This window comes from Gymnoscopelus braueri (genome assembly GCF_963280865.1).
Source record: "Gymnoscopelus braueri genome assembly, chromosome: 2".
Classification (NCBI taxonomy): domain Eukaryota; kingdom Metazoa; phylum Chordata; class Actinopteri; order Myctophiformes; family Myctophidae; genus Gymnoscopelus; species Gymnoscopelus braueri.
This window is the reverse complement of record NC_137604.1, coordinates 2,210,740-2,228,239: the sequence shown is the minus strand read 5'-3', so window position 1 is coordinate 2,228,239 and position 17,500 is coordinate 2,210,740. Positions and strand designations below refer to the sequence as shown.

The following is a 17,500-nucleotide window of genomic DNA, read 5'->3' as shown; positions in this document are numbered from 1 at the left end:
GAACGGTTCACCAGACAGCACCGGGCCAACAATGCTGTCCTACAGAGACAACAATGCTGTCCTACAAACACAACAATGCTGTCCTACAAAGACAACAATGCTGTCCTACAAAGACAACAATGCTGTCCTACAAAGACAACAATGCTGTCCTACAAAGACAACAATGCTGTCCTACAAAGACAACAATGCTGTCCTACAGAGACAACAATGCTGTCCTACAGAGACAACAATGCTGTCCTACAGAGACAACAATGCTGTCCTACAAAGACAACAATGCTGTCCTACAAAGACAACAATGCTGTCCTACAAAGACAACAATGCTGTCCTACAAAGACAACAATGCTGTCCTACAAAGACAACAATGCTGTCCTACAGAGACAACAATGCTGTCCTACAGAGACAACAATGCTGTCCTACAAAGACAACAATGCTGTCCTACAAAGACAACAATGCTGTCCTACAGAGACAACAATGCTGTCCTACAAAGACAACAATGCTGTCCTACAGAGACAACAATGCTGTCCTACAAAGACAAAGTGCAGTAACTGTTTTTTTGGACGCACCGAATTCTTTGTTACGTTTGTGTTTCATCCCAAAGGTGAAATTAGCCTCGTGATTTTGGGGGATAAACAATTACCTTAAGCCATTACGACCAGGGAAAGCATGTGTCATTTTAGATTTAACCACTTTAACCGTTATCTTATACTTTGGCTATTCAAAAATAGCAGATATACAAGCTCATACAGCGGCACCGAGTGCCGCTGTATGAGCTTGTAGATCTGCTATTTTTTGAAAAATCATGAAAATGTTTTCAAATCTTTGAATATATATATTTTTTAAAGTAATTTTTTTTAACTCAAATCTTCTGCTTCCGGGGATTCTACAAATGTCTTCTAAATGTTGCAATAACATGAGTGGTTCTCAAAACTTTTCATGTCAAGAACCCCCAAAAATCATATGTATTTGGCTGCAGACCCCCATCTTAAAATATGTTGTTCCAGGGACCCCCCAGAAGCAAAGATTTGAGTTACAAATGTTCGCTTAAAAAAAATACATATATTCAAAGATTTGCACATAATGGTCAAGATTTTTTCAAAAATAGCAGATCTACAAGCTCATAGCGCGGCACTCTGTGCCACGCTATGAGCTTGTAGATCTGCTATTTTTGAATAGCAAAAGTATAAAATAATGGTGGTTACACAGATGTGTTCCCGGTCTTAAGGGGTTAAGAACAGATACAACGAGTGTAATATCACTTCTATGCAGATATATGGTTTGGCTGACCAGTTGAAACACTTTTAAACCCATTAATCGGTTAATTTGTTTTTCGTAGTTACTGCACTCTGGCTTTGTAGGGCAGAATAGTTATCTCTGTTTGTTTTCCCAGGTAAGAAGAGAAGAGGAGGAGAGGAGAAGAGAAGAGGAGAAGAGGAGGAGAGGAGAAGAGGAAGGCTAAAGAGGAGGTTTATGGATGTGGTGAGAGAGGAGGACATGCAGGAGGCAGGAGTCACTGAGGAAGAGACAGAAAACAGAACCAGATGGAAGCTGAATGACGATCCACGTTGGAGACTCACCCAAATGGGATTTAGCCGGAAGAAGGAGAAGAGGTTTTGCCCCAGAGCACAGAAACAACTTCCAAATCAATCGTAAAAGCTGCTTTTGGCAATAAAACGATTGAATATTGAACATTATATGAACATTATTGATTTGTTAATAACAGAGGTCTCTGTGAACGTGGTAACTCCCTCTCTCAACGGCTCTGACTGCAGTCCAGGAGCATGTAAAAGACTAACAGAAAACAAACAGTTTCACTGAGTCTTATTTGTAAGATGTTCCTACAGTAAGACGTTTCCTATAGTTAGGAACAAGTGGTATAAGTTAGGCAGCATTTCTGTGAAACGTGGCTTTTTAGGAGGCGTTTAACCCTTTCATTCCGGGTCATTGTGTCATTTTCAGATGTCTTTGGCTATAAAAAAGAATAGCAGATCTACAACCTCATAGCACGGCACAGAGTGCGGCGCTATGGACAGACACGACCGGAAACGGAAGGCCTACAAATCCACGCCCACTTTAGAGACAGCACCGCTACTCGAGGTCCGTTAGAACGATGAACTGCAGCTGCCAATGCGTTCCCTATGAGAGGATATGAAAGTTAGCCTACTTTTAAATGATCCTGCATTAACTGAAGACGATATTGATTTAAATAAAAATATGTTTCCAAATGTATGGAGTGTCTTTGTCAACATATCTTCTTGTTTTCTTAATAGTTGATGTGTTTCCCATTTAATTTGCAACTTTAACGAGTTACCCATAATGTTAACACAGCAGAGGGTAGACAGCAGACAGACAAGTTGTCGCATTTCAGTGACATCACTGTCTTTACGAGCGCCGAGCGCCGACCAGTGGCGTACCCACTATAGAGGCAGGACAGAAAAAAAACGAAAATGTGTCATTGCGTGCTTAATGTCCTCAAAGTTACGCATCCAACAAGCTTTGAACTGAGCAGATTGGACCTTCTGTTCCAGAGATAATGACCAAAACATATTGAAAACGGCCACTTTCGCCAGTTTTCTGGGTATTGAAAACCTCAAGGGATGCGTCCGTGACGTATATACCATGCGATATAGATCTCCGATGCTAGCGGTTTTGACATACTGATGGAGTATATTATAGTATATTGTGGGTAGTATATCGAGATGAAAGATATGGGACATTAAAAAGGACAAATTAAACAAATGGGACAGATTATTAGAACACAAAAAAAAACGCTACAGCCTCAGTAGTTAACCAGTGAAATGACGGTATTTTACAATGCCTCTCATAGAGATTGCATTGAGAGCTGCAGTTCATCGTTCTAACGGACCTCGAGTAGCGGCACTGTGTCAAAAGTGGGCGTGAATTTGTAGGCCTTCCGTTTCCGGTCGTGTGTGTCTATGAGGTTGTAGATCTGCTATTTATTTTTTTTATAAATAAAATAAAATAATCGTGAAAATGTGTGAAAATCTTTTAATATATATATATAATATATATATATATATATATATATATATATATATATATATATATATATATATATATATATATATATATATATATATATATATATTTAAGTGAACATTTTTAAATCCTAACACTCATATCTACTATCAATAAAAAACACTAATATCTGTGTGTCCTCTGCCTCTGCAAATAAATGTTGCTGTAATAGTGCTATGCGCTATGAGCTTGTAGATCTGATACTTTTGAATAGCCAAATAAATCTTAAGTGCCGTTGGCAGTGGCACGGCTGCCTCAATGTCACGTGATTTAAAAGACAATGAACGTTCAGTGAGGGTTAGGATGGATTTGGCGACATTTAAAGGAATCATGAAGTGGTTTTACTCCTTAGTGACGTAGGTAGGATATCCCATAAGGCAAGTGGTTCTCACACTTTTTTTCATGTCAAGGACCCCCAAAATGATATGTATTTGGCTGCGGACCCCCATCTCAAACATATTTTGAGCCAGGGAATAAAAAAAAATAGCAGATCTACAAGCTCGAGTGCCGCGCTATGAGCTTGTAGATCTGCTATTTTTTAATAGCCAAAGTATGAAATAATAATAGTGGTTAAAATGATTGTGACGCTATTTAACAAACTCCTTTTGCACGGACCTAACTTTGAGAAACACAGAGCTACAGTACTGTATGTGACAGAGAATGGACACATCGTAGATATATTAAAAAGAAAAATGTATAAAAACATGTATATGTATATATATACAGTATATAAATATTGTAGTATATTACAGACCCACTGTTAGTTCCACCCAAAACAAATAGAAAAATACTAAGAGGACGTGTGTGTGTGTGTGTGTGATTATCTGGTGTGTATACACAGGTGTTTATGGCATTGTGGACAGGAGTGATGGACGTCTTGCATCGACTCGGCACAAAAGGGAATCAGGCAGCAACCACAGACGAACCTACACACACACACACACACACACACACACACACACACACACACACACGCACGCACACGCACACACACACACACGCGCGCACGCACACACACAATTGAAATATGTATTTATGTCCACATAAACAGAAGTAGAAGGATGCCTTGTACAAAGGACATAAACACTGCCAGTACAGTCAGACAATAGGAGAACAGCCGGTTATAAAGTGTATTCTTCTGCCTACACACACGTCATGTCTTAGTGTGAGCCAATAGGAGAAAGGGGATCAACGTCACGTGATTCCCTCGTTTGACGTGGCAAAAAACTGGGATGTGTGTCTCAGAGAATATGATTATTGCCAGAATCGCGGAAAGTTTAGAATATCGTGCGGTCCTGTTTATATTTTTCACAAGATGGGTGGTTGCTGCACTGACCTGCACTACAATACTTCACCATATGTTGCTCTATGATGAAATAAACCCACTAAATGTAACAACGTGTTCGTTCCGTAATGTAATTCTAATGTTGAAAGCTGTGTTGTTTCACCTTGGTGAAGGAATGGCGGATTCAGCCACGCCCCGAAATACCCGTATGTGTGTCTCAAAGAATAGACGGTAGAACATTGTCACGTACAATATAGTCGACATACTAGTCAGACACAGCAAGACATCAATCACGGATAAAGGAAACAACGTCTCCTCCACATTGAGAGCTTTACTATAATAACAGCTGATACTGAGCAGCAGAGTTGATTTCGTTGACTAAAACTAAACTATGACTAAATATATTGATCATCTCAAAAACAGATGATCAATATATTTGATCATCTGTGTAGAAGAGAAGAGATCCAGTAGAACTAAGACTAGTGGAGAAGAGATCCAGTAGAACTAAGACTAGAGGAGAAGAGATCCAGTAGAACTAAGACTAGAGGAGAAGAGATCCAGTAGAACTAAGACTAGTGGAGAAGAGATCCAGTAGAACTAAGACTAGAGGAGCAGAGATCCAGTAGAACTAAGACTAGTGGAGAAGAGATCCAGTAGAACTAAGACTAGTGGAGAAGAGATCCAGTAGAACTAAGACTAGAGGAGCAGAGATCCAGTAGAACTAAGACTAGTGGAGAAGAGATCCAGTAGAACTAAGACTAGTGGAGAAGAGATCCAGTAGAACTAAGACTAGTGGAGAAGAGATCCAGTAGAACTAAGACTAGTGGAGAAGAGATCCAGTAGAACTAAGACTAGAGGAGCAGAGATCCAGTAGAACTAAGACTAGTGGAGAAGAGATCCAGTAGAACTAAGACTAGCGGAGAAGAGATCCAGTAGAACTAAGACTAGTGGAGAAGAGATCCAGTAGAACTAAGACTAGCGGAGAAGAGATCCAGTAGAACTAAGACTAGTGGAGAAGAGATCCAGTAGAACTAAGACTAGCGGAGAAGAGATCCAGTAGAACTAAGACTAGAGGAGAAGAGATCCAGTAGAACTAAGACTAGCGGAGAAGAGATCCAGTAGAACTAAGACTAGTGGAGAAGAGATCCAGTAGAACTAAGACTAGTGGAGAAGAGATCCAGTAGAACTAAGACTAGTGGAGAAGAGATCCAGTAGAACTAAGACTAGAGGAGCAGAGATCCAGTAGAACTAAGACTAGTGGAGAAGAGATCCAGTAGAACTAAGACTAGTGGAGAAGAGATCCAGTGGAACTAAGACTAGTGGAGAAGAGATCCAGTGGAACTAAAAGAAAGTCATTTTATATTTGGTTGCGCTCGGGTGTCGCGCTCTGAAAATAGCAGATCTACAAGCTCACAACGCGTCGCAGCGCGACGCGTTGTGAGCTTGTAGATCTTCTATTTTCAGCATACAACCAAGTGTAAAATCAGCCATTACGACGCCATCAAGGCACCGACAACATACATTTTAGTCGACTATTAGTCGACTATAATCTTATGATATTTAGTCGACTAAAACTACACAAAAACTAAAACATTTCAGATGACTAAAATATGACTAAAACTAAATGGAATCTGATTCAAAAGACTATGACTAAAACTACATCAAAATTTGCTGTCAAAATCAACACTGCTAAGAAGAAAAACAGTTGTTTTATGATTTCTTTTTTTCGAAGATAAGCAAAGAATTGCCCATAAGCCCACCATGCGGCTATGTGTTGGTGCACCGGGGCTTACAGTCAAACATGGCAACAAAAAGAAAAAGGGCATTTATGAAATCACCGTCTTAAAATGTTGATGTCCTCGCAAGTATAGTCATGCAAACGTGTGTGTGTGTGTGTGTGTGTGTGTGTGTGTGTGTGTGTGTGTGTGTGTGTGTCTGTGTCTGTGTCTGTGTGTCTGTGTGTCTGTGTGTGTGTGTGTGTGTGTGTGTGCTCTCTCACCCCAGCAGGACAAAGATAAAGCAGGTACACCAGGCGGCTCGTCCCGCTTTGTACTGAACGGCCGTGGTGACGTTGTGGCGGCAGTACGGACACTGGACCACCGACGGGTGTTCCCCCAGAGCCAGGCTGTACACCGTCTGAGAGGAGGAGGGGGAGAGCACCGTCTGGCCCGGGGGTCTGCCGTCTGACACCACACCGACTACACACACACACACACACACACACACACACACACACACACACACACACACACACACACACGCGCACACGCACACGCACACACACACACACACACACACACACACACACACACACACACACACACACACACACACACACACACACACTTTTTTAATTATTTATTTGAATCCACAAATTACAATGAATTTACAGGGAAACTAATACAACAGGGTTGATAGTTCCTGACACCTTCTCCTCCACACAGACAGACTGCCTATTAGGGATGGGTCCCAATAATCAAATATTCAAATAGTCTAGTTAGTTTGTAGGATAAAAATCGAATATATCGATAATCGAATAAAAGAAATAGGTTTTGTTGCAAAGGCTATATTGTTTATTTCACCACGTCTTTAATAGTTTAGTTACAATAATGTCTTTCAGTTTACAGGCCAATGCAATGCTGTTATTGTAACCTATGAGTCATTTGATGAAAATCCCCAGAACAATTTCACCCAAACAAATCCCAGTCAAAAAAAAATGCATTTTTTCCCAAAAACATTTAAAAAAGGGGCGTGGTCGAATAATCGGTAAGAATATAATTATAGTAATCGATTTTCATTTTGGTGACTTTTACACCTCCCTACTGCCTATAACAGCTGAAACAGAGCAATATTTCGCAAGTTGTTTGGCTTTGCTCTTTGTCACGCCAGCGATTGCTAGGCCACTCGTGGTCAGTTTATATACATGGCCCAGGCTTCCAAATATGAGCACAGAGAATCTATACATCTGTACCCATAAGGTTTGTTATGACTCTCAGTAGCGGTTGATACTTAGAATTAGGGGTGTGCCGATATATCATCCCGCGATATATCGCGATACGTTTTCGTGACGATATGTATCATTTTGGGGGAAAAAATATCGTTTTTTTTCTTTTTTTTTTTCTTTTTTACAATAATAATAATCAGGCATGCAAACAGCCCCGAGGTGAAAAGGGTGACAACATGTTGTTTTTTTTCGGGTCAGGTGTCACACTATTGCCCTATTTGGATTCAAAACGGCTATTGTAGCTGAAAAGCTACAAGTTTGCATGTCTGAATAATGCAAAAACAGAATTATTTGTTAAATTTTTTTCTCCCCCATATATTTTCATAATAAAAAAGTGCGTATCGTATCGTATCGAAGTTGTGAGCCAAATATCGTATCGTATCGTTTGGTGAAATTAGTGTATCGGCACACCCCTACTTAGAATGCTTATCTTGGTCAGCCTGGTCCATGTATGAAGCCCAAAATAAGGGGAGCAGGTCAGTGGAACTGTATGGTCTAAAGTTATTGTGGACCATTTGGTTCTCACAATGTTTCATGTCAAGGACCCCTAAAGTATTTGTCTGCGGACCCCCATCTGCAATATCACATGTCAGCTGAGTGTTTGGATACAAAAATACAGTTTAAAAGAAAGTCCAGTAATCTGTTAAAGATCGTTTCCTACAAACAGGAACGTACTGTGTGTTGATTGGTGGACAATGTTCTGACTCCTCTGAGGGGGTGTGGTCACAGGAGCATGCATCGTGGGCGGAGCCAGGACCGGGTAAGGGTCCGTTGGCCAGGTAACTGTGGAACGCACACGCACACACACACACACACACACACACACACACACACACACACACAGTAAGCAAAAGTGTCAAGGTGGTGTGAGAAAGAAAGAAAGAAAGAAAGAAAGAAAGAAAGAAAAAGAAAGACACTCATACTATTAGAGCCCTATATACTTGGTCGTGTGACAAATAGTGAACAACATGACTCATTATGAGCTTGTAGATCTGTTACTTTTGCTATTTTTGCAGTGTTTTGAAAGTAACTGGAGAAAGTTCACTTTGAGTTGTTAGATCAAGTTTTGCATTACGTTAATGTTTGACTATATTTGACTTTTTCAACTCTATTCTCTTGGTTTTTATATTCTTCACCGTCAAGGAATTTGATACAAACTTCTCCTTGTATGCAAGCCATCACAGGATGAGTAATTCATAGGGAGGAGAAACAAAAGGTCATTTTGTAATCTTTTTTATCTCACACTCAAAGTGTAATCTGAGCGCGCCTTGCCAGGTATTAAGCTGCCATTGAGTGATCAAATCAAATCAAAGTGTATTCATATAGCACATTTAACATGACAAGGTCAACCAACCAAGTGCTGTACAGGTAAAAAACACAACAAAGAGCAAACAATGCAATACAAACAGACAATAACATACAATAAAATACGCCCAAATAAAACAAACAAACATAAACAGCACCAGTCAGAGAAAACACAGGGCTACGTCAGCTACAACTGAAGACCAGGGAGAAGAAATGAGTCTTTAGTAAGGATTTAAAAGTAGCTATCGACTGGGCCGCTCTGATTAGGGTGACCATATTCTGAATTCCCCAAAAGAGGACACTTCACGCTATTTAACTATAGCCGTACTCATTCAATTCTGAACCGATTCTTAACATTTTAAATTCTCTATTAGCTGTGAAGGGTCTTCTTTCATGTCTATCAGTCATGATTTATTTCGCCATCAAACAATATCAAGCAAAAAGGAAACATTGGCGGGTCTCCATCGCGCTGCTCGCGGACCTCTCTGAATTTCAGAGAGGTGCGCGATGGAGTCTGATTCAGAGTCTGAAATGGAAGAACCGTCGTCCTAAAACACCCTCGCCCCGGGTCTAATCCGGCGGCCTCGGCCTGAGGGAAAAAATGGGGCAGTGTGTTTTAGGACGAGCGTTCCGTTTTCCACCCGTAGAAACCTCCGGCTCGAGTTTTTTTCTTTTTTCTTCGTCCCAGAAGTGGGGGGGATATCACCCCAAACTCTCAAAACCCCGGACATTTGAAGGATTTTATAAAAACCCCCCCAGACAGCCCCCCAAAAGAGGACATGTCCGGGTAAAAGAGGACGTATGGCCACCCTAGCTCTGATGTGTATGGGCAAATTATTCCAGAGCCTGGGAGCAGCCACCACAAAGGCCCGGTCACCCCTGGTTGTGGGTGCTGGTCTGGTGGCACCTCCAGCAGCAGCTGGTCGGTCGACCTCAGTGCCCTTCACCTGGGAAGGACCAACGTTGGAGCTATGCTTCAATACCACACTGACTAGAAGTTCACTTTTAATCCACTTGGGGTCTCTACTGCACCATGTAGTAGAGTCATGGTCAAACTGAAGCTGTATTCATTTAACCCATTAAGACCTGGAACGCATCTGTGTCACTTTAGATTTCTTTGGCTATTCAAAGATAGCAGATATACAAGCTCATGGCGCGGCACTGCACCGAGTGCCGCGCCATGAGCTTGTATATCTGCTATCTTTGAAAAATCAGGATTTTTTTTTTTGGATTTTTTTCAAAAAACCTTTAGGATTTTGAAAACATTTTTAAGAATCGCCGGTGGTTTTCAACCCTTTTTCATGTCAAGGACCCCCAAATTGACACTTATTAGCCCAGGGACCCCCATTTGAAAAGATATGCCTCAGGGACCCCCATAAGAGTTACAGACCCATAAGACCCTTATGATAAGGGTCCATTTGGTTCCTAAATATCTATCATTTAGCTGGGGACCCCCTGGAACCCCCTCAAGGACCACTGGTGGTCCCCGGACCACTGGTTGAGAACCACTGATTTTAAAATGTTCCTGTACCCCTGAAGTAGAATCTATGAGTCCTTATCTCTACAATCATGATGGAACTGTCCGACTCTAACAGCTGGAGTACTGATCACATGTTCAGAGAGTCTCTCACTGTAATACTGAGCCTCAAGAACCTACTGTACTGACTGACTGTACTCAGACCTTATTTTGGAACCAAATTCAGTTTTCCCAGGGAGCAACGACACTATCATTTTAGACAGTTTCTCATGTCATCACTTAAAGGAGAATTTTGGACTAAAGTTTTCTTACCTTTTCTATGACGTTATGATATCTTAGGATGAATGGTACAGTAGAACATTTTCATAACTCCACCCCTGAGCCGCCACAGCTTAAAAGGTGCGCGGATAGGCCTTAGGTTAGATCACATATTTTAATAGCTTTTTTTTTTTTCTTTTTTTTTTAGATCTGACGTTCATAGTGACAGAACACTATGCAAAGATTGAAATCTCGAGATTTCAATCTCGTCTAGCGAGACTTTTTTTTTTTGGGACAGTGTTCTGTCACTATGAACGTCAGATCTCACCAAAAAAAAAAAAAAAAAAAGCTATTAAAATATGTGATCTAACCTAAGGCCTATCCGCGCACCTTTTAAGCTGTGGTGGCTCAGGGGTGGAGTTATGACATTTTTCTACTGTACCATTCATCCTAAGATATCATAACGTCATAGAAAAGGTAAGAAAACTTTAGTCCAAAATTCTCCTTTAACTCTACAAAGGAGTCGTCACAACTACGTCTGCAAATATCAATTCATGTCATTAATACAGAACTGAAAAAGCAAGGACTGTTACCTAGGACACGAAAAATGTTCGTCTACAACCTTTTTACACTGACGAAAACTAAATAAAAACTAAGCTATGATGACTAAAACTAGACTAAATATATTGACAATTTTGTCAACAAATAAAAACTAGACTAAAGTGTTAGTGAGGGATCTAGTGGAGAAGAGATCCAGTAGAACCAAGACAGGTCAAGTGAAAATAGCAGATCTACAAGCTCATAACGTGTCGCAGTTATGTGCTTGTAGATGTTTCGCTATTTTCAGCATGCAACCAAGTGTAAAATCAGCCATTACGACTCCATCAAGGCACCGACAACATACATTTTAGTCGACTAAATCAACTGTAGATTTAGTCAACTATAATCTTATGATATTGAGTTTTATTCAAAAGACTATGACTAAAACTAAATAAAAATTTGCTGTCAAAATCCACACTGTTGGGACAAACTTTCTGTGTCCAAGTCACAGCAAAGGGACGAGTCATAATCTCAGATCACAGCTGTATTCATATCCTTGCAAAATATACTCTATAACACGCATTATTACTCTTAGCACGATGTAAACATGACTTTATATTTACTTACTATGACAAATACAGTTTGACCATTTAACCCATTAAGACCTGGAACGCATCTGTGTCATTTTTTGATTTGAGCTAAAAAAGCATTATTTTACACTTTGGCCATTGAAAAATAGCAGATCTACAAGCTCATAGCGCGGCACCGAGTGCCGTGCTATGAGCTTGTAGATCTGCTATTTTTCATTTTTAGATATGAGCTAAAAAAGCATTATTTTACACTTTGGCCATTGAAAAATAGCAGATCTACAAGCTCATAGCGCGGCACCGAGTGCCGCGCTATGAGCTTGTAGATCTGCTATTTTTTTTAAATCGTGAAAATGTGTGCAAATCTTTGAATATATATATTAAAGCGAACATTTTAAACTCAAATCTTTGCTTCTGGGGGGTCCCTGGAACAACATATTTTGAGATGGGGGTCCACGGCCAAATACATATAATTGTGGGGGTCCTTGACATGAAAAAGATTGAGCACCACTGATATAGTAACATACTGTTAGGATTTAGAAAACATTTTGTATTTGGCCCACGAACCCCCATCTCAAAATATCTTGTTCCAGGGACCCCCCTGAAGCAAAGATTTGAGTTACAAATGTTCGCTTTAAAAAAAAATATATATATATATATATATATATATATATATATATATATATATATATATATATATATATATATATATATATATATATTCAAATGCACACATTTTCAAGATTCTTCAAAAAAATAGCAGATCTACAAGCTCGTAGATCTGCTATTTTTTTGAATAAAAATCTTAAAATGTCACAGATGGGTTCCTGGTCTAAATGGATTAAAGGATGTGAGTCACTGGTTTCTTTCAAAACTGACCTGAAAAAACATCTGTGAGAAAACTGACATAATAGTGGAGATAGATATGATGATATCTATGATACAAAATGTACTTAAAGTACCAAAAGTAAAAGTACTAAAATGTTTGAAAACAGCAGATCTACAAGCTCACAACGTGTCGCGATGCGACACGTTGTGAGCTTGTAGATCGGCTATTTTCAAATAGCCTAGGAATAGAATAGGGCTAAAGTGGTTAATGTATGTTTTATAATATCATAATTTATATCTGCAAAGTAACTAGTAACTAAAGTTTGCAAATAATTGTAGTGCAGTAAAAGTATTTTTTTTTTCTCTGAAATGTAGTGGAGTAGAAGTAAAAGTATTGGAAATTGGAAACAAATACCTAAAAAATGCCTACTTAAAGGATTAGTTCAGATTTTGTGAGTATTTTCTGTAGGAAATACTTACCATTAATGTAGTGGTTGCAAAGGTATTAATTGATTGCCCGAGTCCCGTGGTCAGAGTTATGGTCCGGTTCTGATGAATATGAAGTAGTTCCGGTAGATTAGTAGATTTGGTGGGGACCGCTCATTAAAAATAAATTAATTTAAAAAACTAGCGTCATTTGTATTGTTGACCTATTTCTACCATATAGAGCAGGTTTCGTTCAATTTCGGCCCCTCTGTCACATGGTACTAATGTTTGTGTCATTGGCTCAAAATAGTTGACAGAACCAATCAGATTTGAACGTATAGTCACTCATGATAATTATCCAACAGTTTTGGAATTATAAAATGAATAATAACAGACGCTGTTCGGCCCAAAATGTGGGACACTGGGATTATAGTTACAGAGTGAGAGATAATCAAGCGTAAACTATCCTAAATCAGAGAGAAATTTAGATCTTACACTTTACACAGCAGGTGAACACATTCACCAGGCTCTGCATTCATGTACAGCCTAACACATACATGGGCAACTGGCGGCCCGGGGGCCACATACGGCCCCCAACTTCACTTAATGCGGCCCACAGGTTAATATCAGAATAGTGATATATTATTGATTTCAGCTGTTATGATTCATAACATGTAAACATGACCCGCTTTAATTACTTCAGTCTATATTAGTAGCTTAATGACTAGTATTAACATTCTATTGTCTTTTTTATGTCCAATGTGTTTGTATTGAAGTTCATAAAGTTAACATAAGTATAACTAAATGCATTTGAAATTAAATTAAAATGATTTTTTCTTTAGGATTCCAAAAAAAGAAATGCAAAAAAAAAATCTGAATTCCCATTAACTCTCTCAGTGCCACGCCCCAAGATATCCCGAGTTTTTCCCGAGTACCCTCAGTGCCAGCACGAGAAATCCTGAGTTTTTACTTTTGACTGTGGTCGCGCTATTCTGTTTATTTTTCATGATCACTTCCGGTTCTCATTTTTTTCCCGCGGTCATTTTCGGCAAGAATAGGGAAAGTCACGTTTTTTCACACGGTATAAAAAACAAACGGAGAGGTCCACGTCTACTCTCTTTGGTCTGGGTGACGATCAGTCATCGTAGTCGTGTATCACATCGTAATTTAGCCCGATCAACGATTGTCAAAAATGTCAACATCCGGTTATGACCGGATATGACGTGAGCCTGTTTGGGAGGGGGCGAGTGAGCCAGCGAGATCATCAATGTGTCGATTTGTTGCTCTCTACTGGTAGAACTGTATTATGGGTTTAAAAACCCAATCAGATCATTTATTTGAATGAAAAATTACAAAATTTAAAAAACCGCAAATTGTTGGCACTGGGGGAGTACTTTATGAAAATACTCTTGGCACTGAGAGAGTTAAAAAGTAGCAAAAGTAGCAGATCTACAAGCTCAAAACGCGTCGCACTGCGGCGCGTTTTGAGCTTGTAGATCGGCTATTTTTGCTACTTTTGTGTGACATAGAATGGTCCGACAGTAATATGCAATGTGTCCCCTCTGGAGTGAGTGTGGAAATATATAGTGGCCCTCTGCATCATCAAAGTTGCATCACCCCTGGTCTACAGACTGACTACACTGTGTTAGAATCCATAAGTTGATTTTGAAACGGTGGAAACAACTGGAACAAGAACAAGAAGTCACCTCACGTCAAGGGCATTCATTTTGACAATTCTAAGTGAATTGAATCAGCTGTGAGAGCATTGCTCACAATGCTGACCACGATGCGCACCATGGTCAGGTCTGTCAACTCTAATATAGGATGCTAGGTTTATTGTTCACCTGGTATCCTATAGTTTCTTTGAGGCACTGCACTCTTCTCTCTGCACTCTACTTATGTCTGTGAAATGCCGCCTCATGTTGGAGATGCAACTTGATTTATAAATCTATTTGGTTTTTAAAACTCCTTTAGTCTGAGTCTGAGATCAAGACACAGAGAGGGAGGGGGAGAGTGGGGGGCAAAGAGACAGACAGACAGACAGACAGACAGACAGACAGACAGACAGACAGACAGACAGACAGACAGAGAGACAGACAGACAGACAGACAGACAGAGACAGACAGACAGACAGACAGACAGACAGACAGACAGACAGACAGACAGACAGACAGACAGACAGACAGACAGACAGACAGACAGACGTACCTGCTTCTCCATAAGTGGGTGGGGGTGTGGAGGGTGAGGTGAGGGTCACATGGTAGGTGGGGGGGGGGCTGACACCCATAGACACGGTGCCCAGGGCCGGAGGGTGGAGGCGGGCCTCGTCGTACGATGGCGGCTCCATCGATCAGCCAGTCGACCAATCACAGCGCTGCGCTGCAGGACCACACAGAGAAACAAACTTTATGATTTATTTATTATAATATTATATTATTTATTATTATTATACTGTCACATCACAGGTTTACAGGCGTTAAGGAGAGAGAGGGGGGGGGGGGGGGGGGCAGGGGGCATTTAGACAGCAAATTTTGTATGTAGTTTTAGTCCTAGTCTGTTGAATAAAATTCCATTTAGTTTTAGTCACATTTTACTCAGTCATCTGAGATATCTTACTTTTACTCTAGTTCTAGTTGACTTAACTGACGCGATTCTTAAAGTTGTACAATGCAAATTCACAACTAACGATTTTTAGCAACCTCTGCTGGTCACTACCGTCTGCCCATTGTGTGCCCCATAACGTTTGTGCTTCCCAAAGGAAGTTCAGATACAGTATATTCAGTCCTTCACTCGTTCCGGGCCCTTCGCCCGTACAGAAAGTCGTCCGTGTGCAGCAGCTCGTGGAAAAGTGGAGATATTTTACTAAACACATGTTTTCTGTCAGAACTTTCAAATGGATATGAAACTATAGAGGATAATATCTCCAATTATTGGGTGAGTTACACGCGCAGCGCGGAGAACTTTTATGCCGCGGAGATCAGCCTGCTAACCGTGTGCGGATACAGTACGACCGATCTACGGCTGTGTATTTGGAATACATGAAATATGTATGTAAGCTACAAGCCCACAAGCTTGTAGATCGGCATTTTAGTCTAGTCTAAATTTTTGGGACCAAATTGTCAGTATATTTAGTCTTAGTTTTAGTCATCATGGCTTAGATTTTATTTAGTTTTCGTCAGTTTAAGATTTATTTGGCTATTCATTCTACAAGCTCAAGCGCTATGAGCTTGTAGATCTGCTATTTTCTTTTAAATCGTGGAAATGTTGTGCAAATCTTGGAATGTACAGTATATATATATGTTTTAAATCGAACATTTCCAATCTGTGCTTCTGGGGGGGTCCCCGGAACAACATCATTTGAGATGGGGGTCCGCGGCCAAATACGTATCATTTTGGGGGTCCCTGACATGGAAAGGTTGGAGCTCCACTGATACAGCATGTCTCAGCTTATAGCTGTATGAGTGACACACCTTACTGTAACAGTTACTGTAACAGTTACTGTAACAGTTACTGTACGTAAACAGGAAGTGACACATTAACCCTGTGTGGACGGTTGAATAGTCTCACGGAGCCAGACAACTATATTACACAATCTCCCAAAGCTATGGAGGAAAAAGTACTCAAGATGTTTTACTTAAGTAAAAGTATCAATACTGCAATGTAGAAGTACTCTGTTACAAGTGTAAGTCTTGATATCAAAGTATTGGTATCAAAATGTACTTAAAAGTACCAAAAGTAAAAGTACTAAAATGTATGAAAATAGCCGATCTACAAGCTCAAAACGCGTCGCATCGCGACGCGTTGTGAGCTTGTAGATCTGCTATTTTCAAATAGCCTATAGGTATAAAATAGGACTAAAGTGGTTAATGTATGTTTCATAATATAATCATTTATATCTGCAAAGTAACTAAAGTTTTCAAATTATTGTAGTGGAGTAAAAGTACAATATTTTCCTCTGAGATGAAGTGGTGTAGAAGTAAAAGTATAGACAATTGGAAATACTCCAGTAAAGTCAAAGTACCTCAAACTTGTACTTCAGTACAGTACTTGAGTAAATGTACTTAGTTACTTTACACCATTGCTAGAATATACAGTATGATGACCGGAAGGATGTGAACATTATGTGAGACAACAGTCTGACTAACGGTTGAATAACTGACACACGTGACATAATAACACATGACATCATAATAAAACTGTAAACATAAACGTTAAATCTGGGAATGTGTGTTTTTAAAGGCAAGAAAACATGCAGGAAGAGGGAAAGAGATTAATAAACATCACATGATGAAATCATAAAGAGAGACAGACAGACGGACATGACATTTAAAAAAATTGTGTTGTGAAAATGTCCCCCTATATTGATAATGACACACACACACACACACACACACACACACACACACACACACACATGTCATATATTATACTGTATATTTTACCCACATGGCTGGTGGACAGGTAAATGACAGATTAAAGCTTAAAGCAGGTAGTATAATGTTGTGTTACTGATTAAAGCATAAAGCAGGGAGTGTATAATAGTACAGATTAAAGCACAGAGCAGTGATCCTACCTGTGGTCAGACTCCGGTGAGAAGCAGAGAACACACTGATGACATCACAGCCTAGTGGAGGAACCTGTTCACCTGTGGAATGACAAGCATGTGCTCCTTTAACTTCCTCTGTAGGTCTACCTCTCTCTACCCCCCCCCTCTCTCTCTCTCTCTCTCTCTCTCTTAATCTGATTCACTACAT

General features: G+C 40.0%; 1 protein-coding gene across 2 annotated transcripts in view; it reads right to left on the bottom strand.

The window, feature by feature from the left end:
• Positions 1-17,455, bottom strand: part of LOC308076077 (uncharacterized protein) — a 382,945-nt gene extending 365,490 nt beyond the window's left edge. Inside the window, exons 1-5 of one of the 2 annotated variants that reach the window (XR_013932249.1) lie at positions 17,320-17,455; positions 14,955-15,125; positions 8,001-8,108; positions 6,321-6,519; positions 3,323-3,962 (exon numbers count right to left, since the gene is read on the bottom strand). Coding sequence is in view for 1 of the 2 variants with exons in the window: in XM_080416185.1 (XP_080272311.1) it covers positions 3,857-3,962; positions 6,321-6,519; positions 8,001-8,108; positions 14,955-15,093 (552 nt within the window). In the remaining variant the exon portion in view is untranslated. Of the gene's footprint in view, positions 1-3,125; positions 3,963-6,320; positions 6,520-8,000; positions 8,109-14,954; positions 15,126-17,319 lie in introns of those variants that run through there. The other variant, XM_080416185.1, reaches the window with a different exon arrangement.
• Positions 17,456-17,500: the final 45 nt, after the last annotated feature.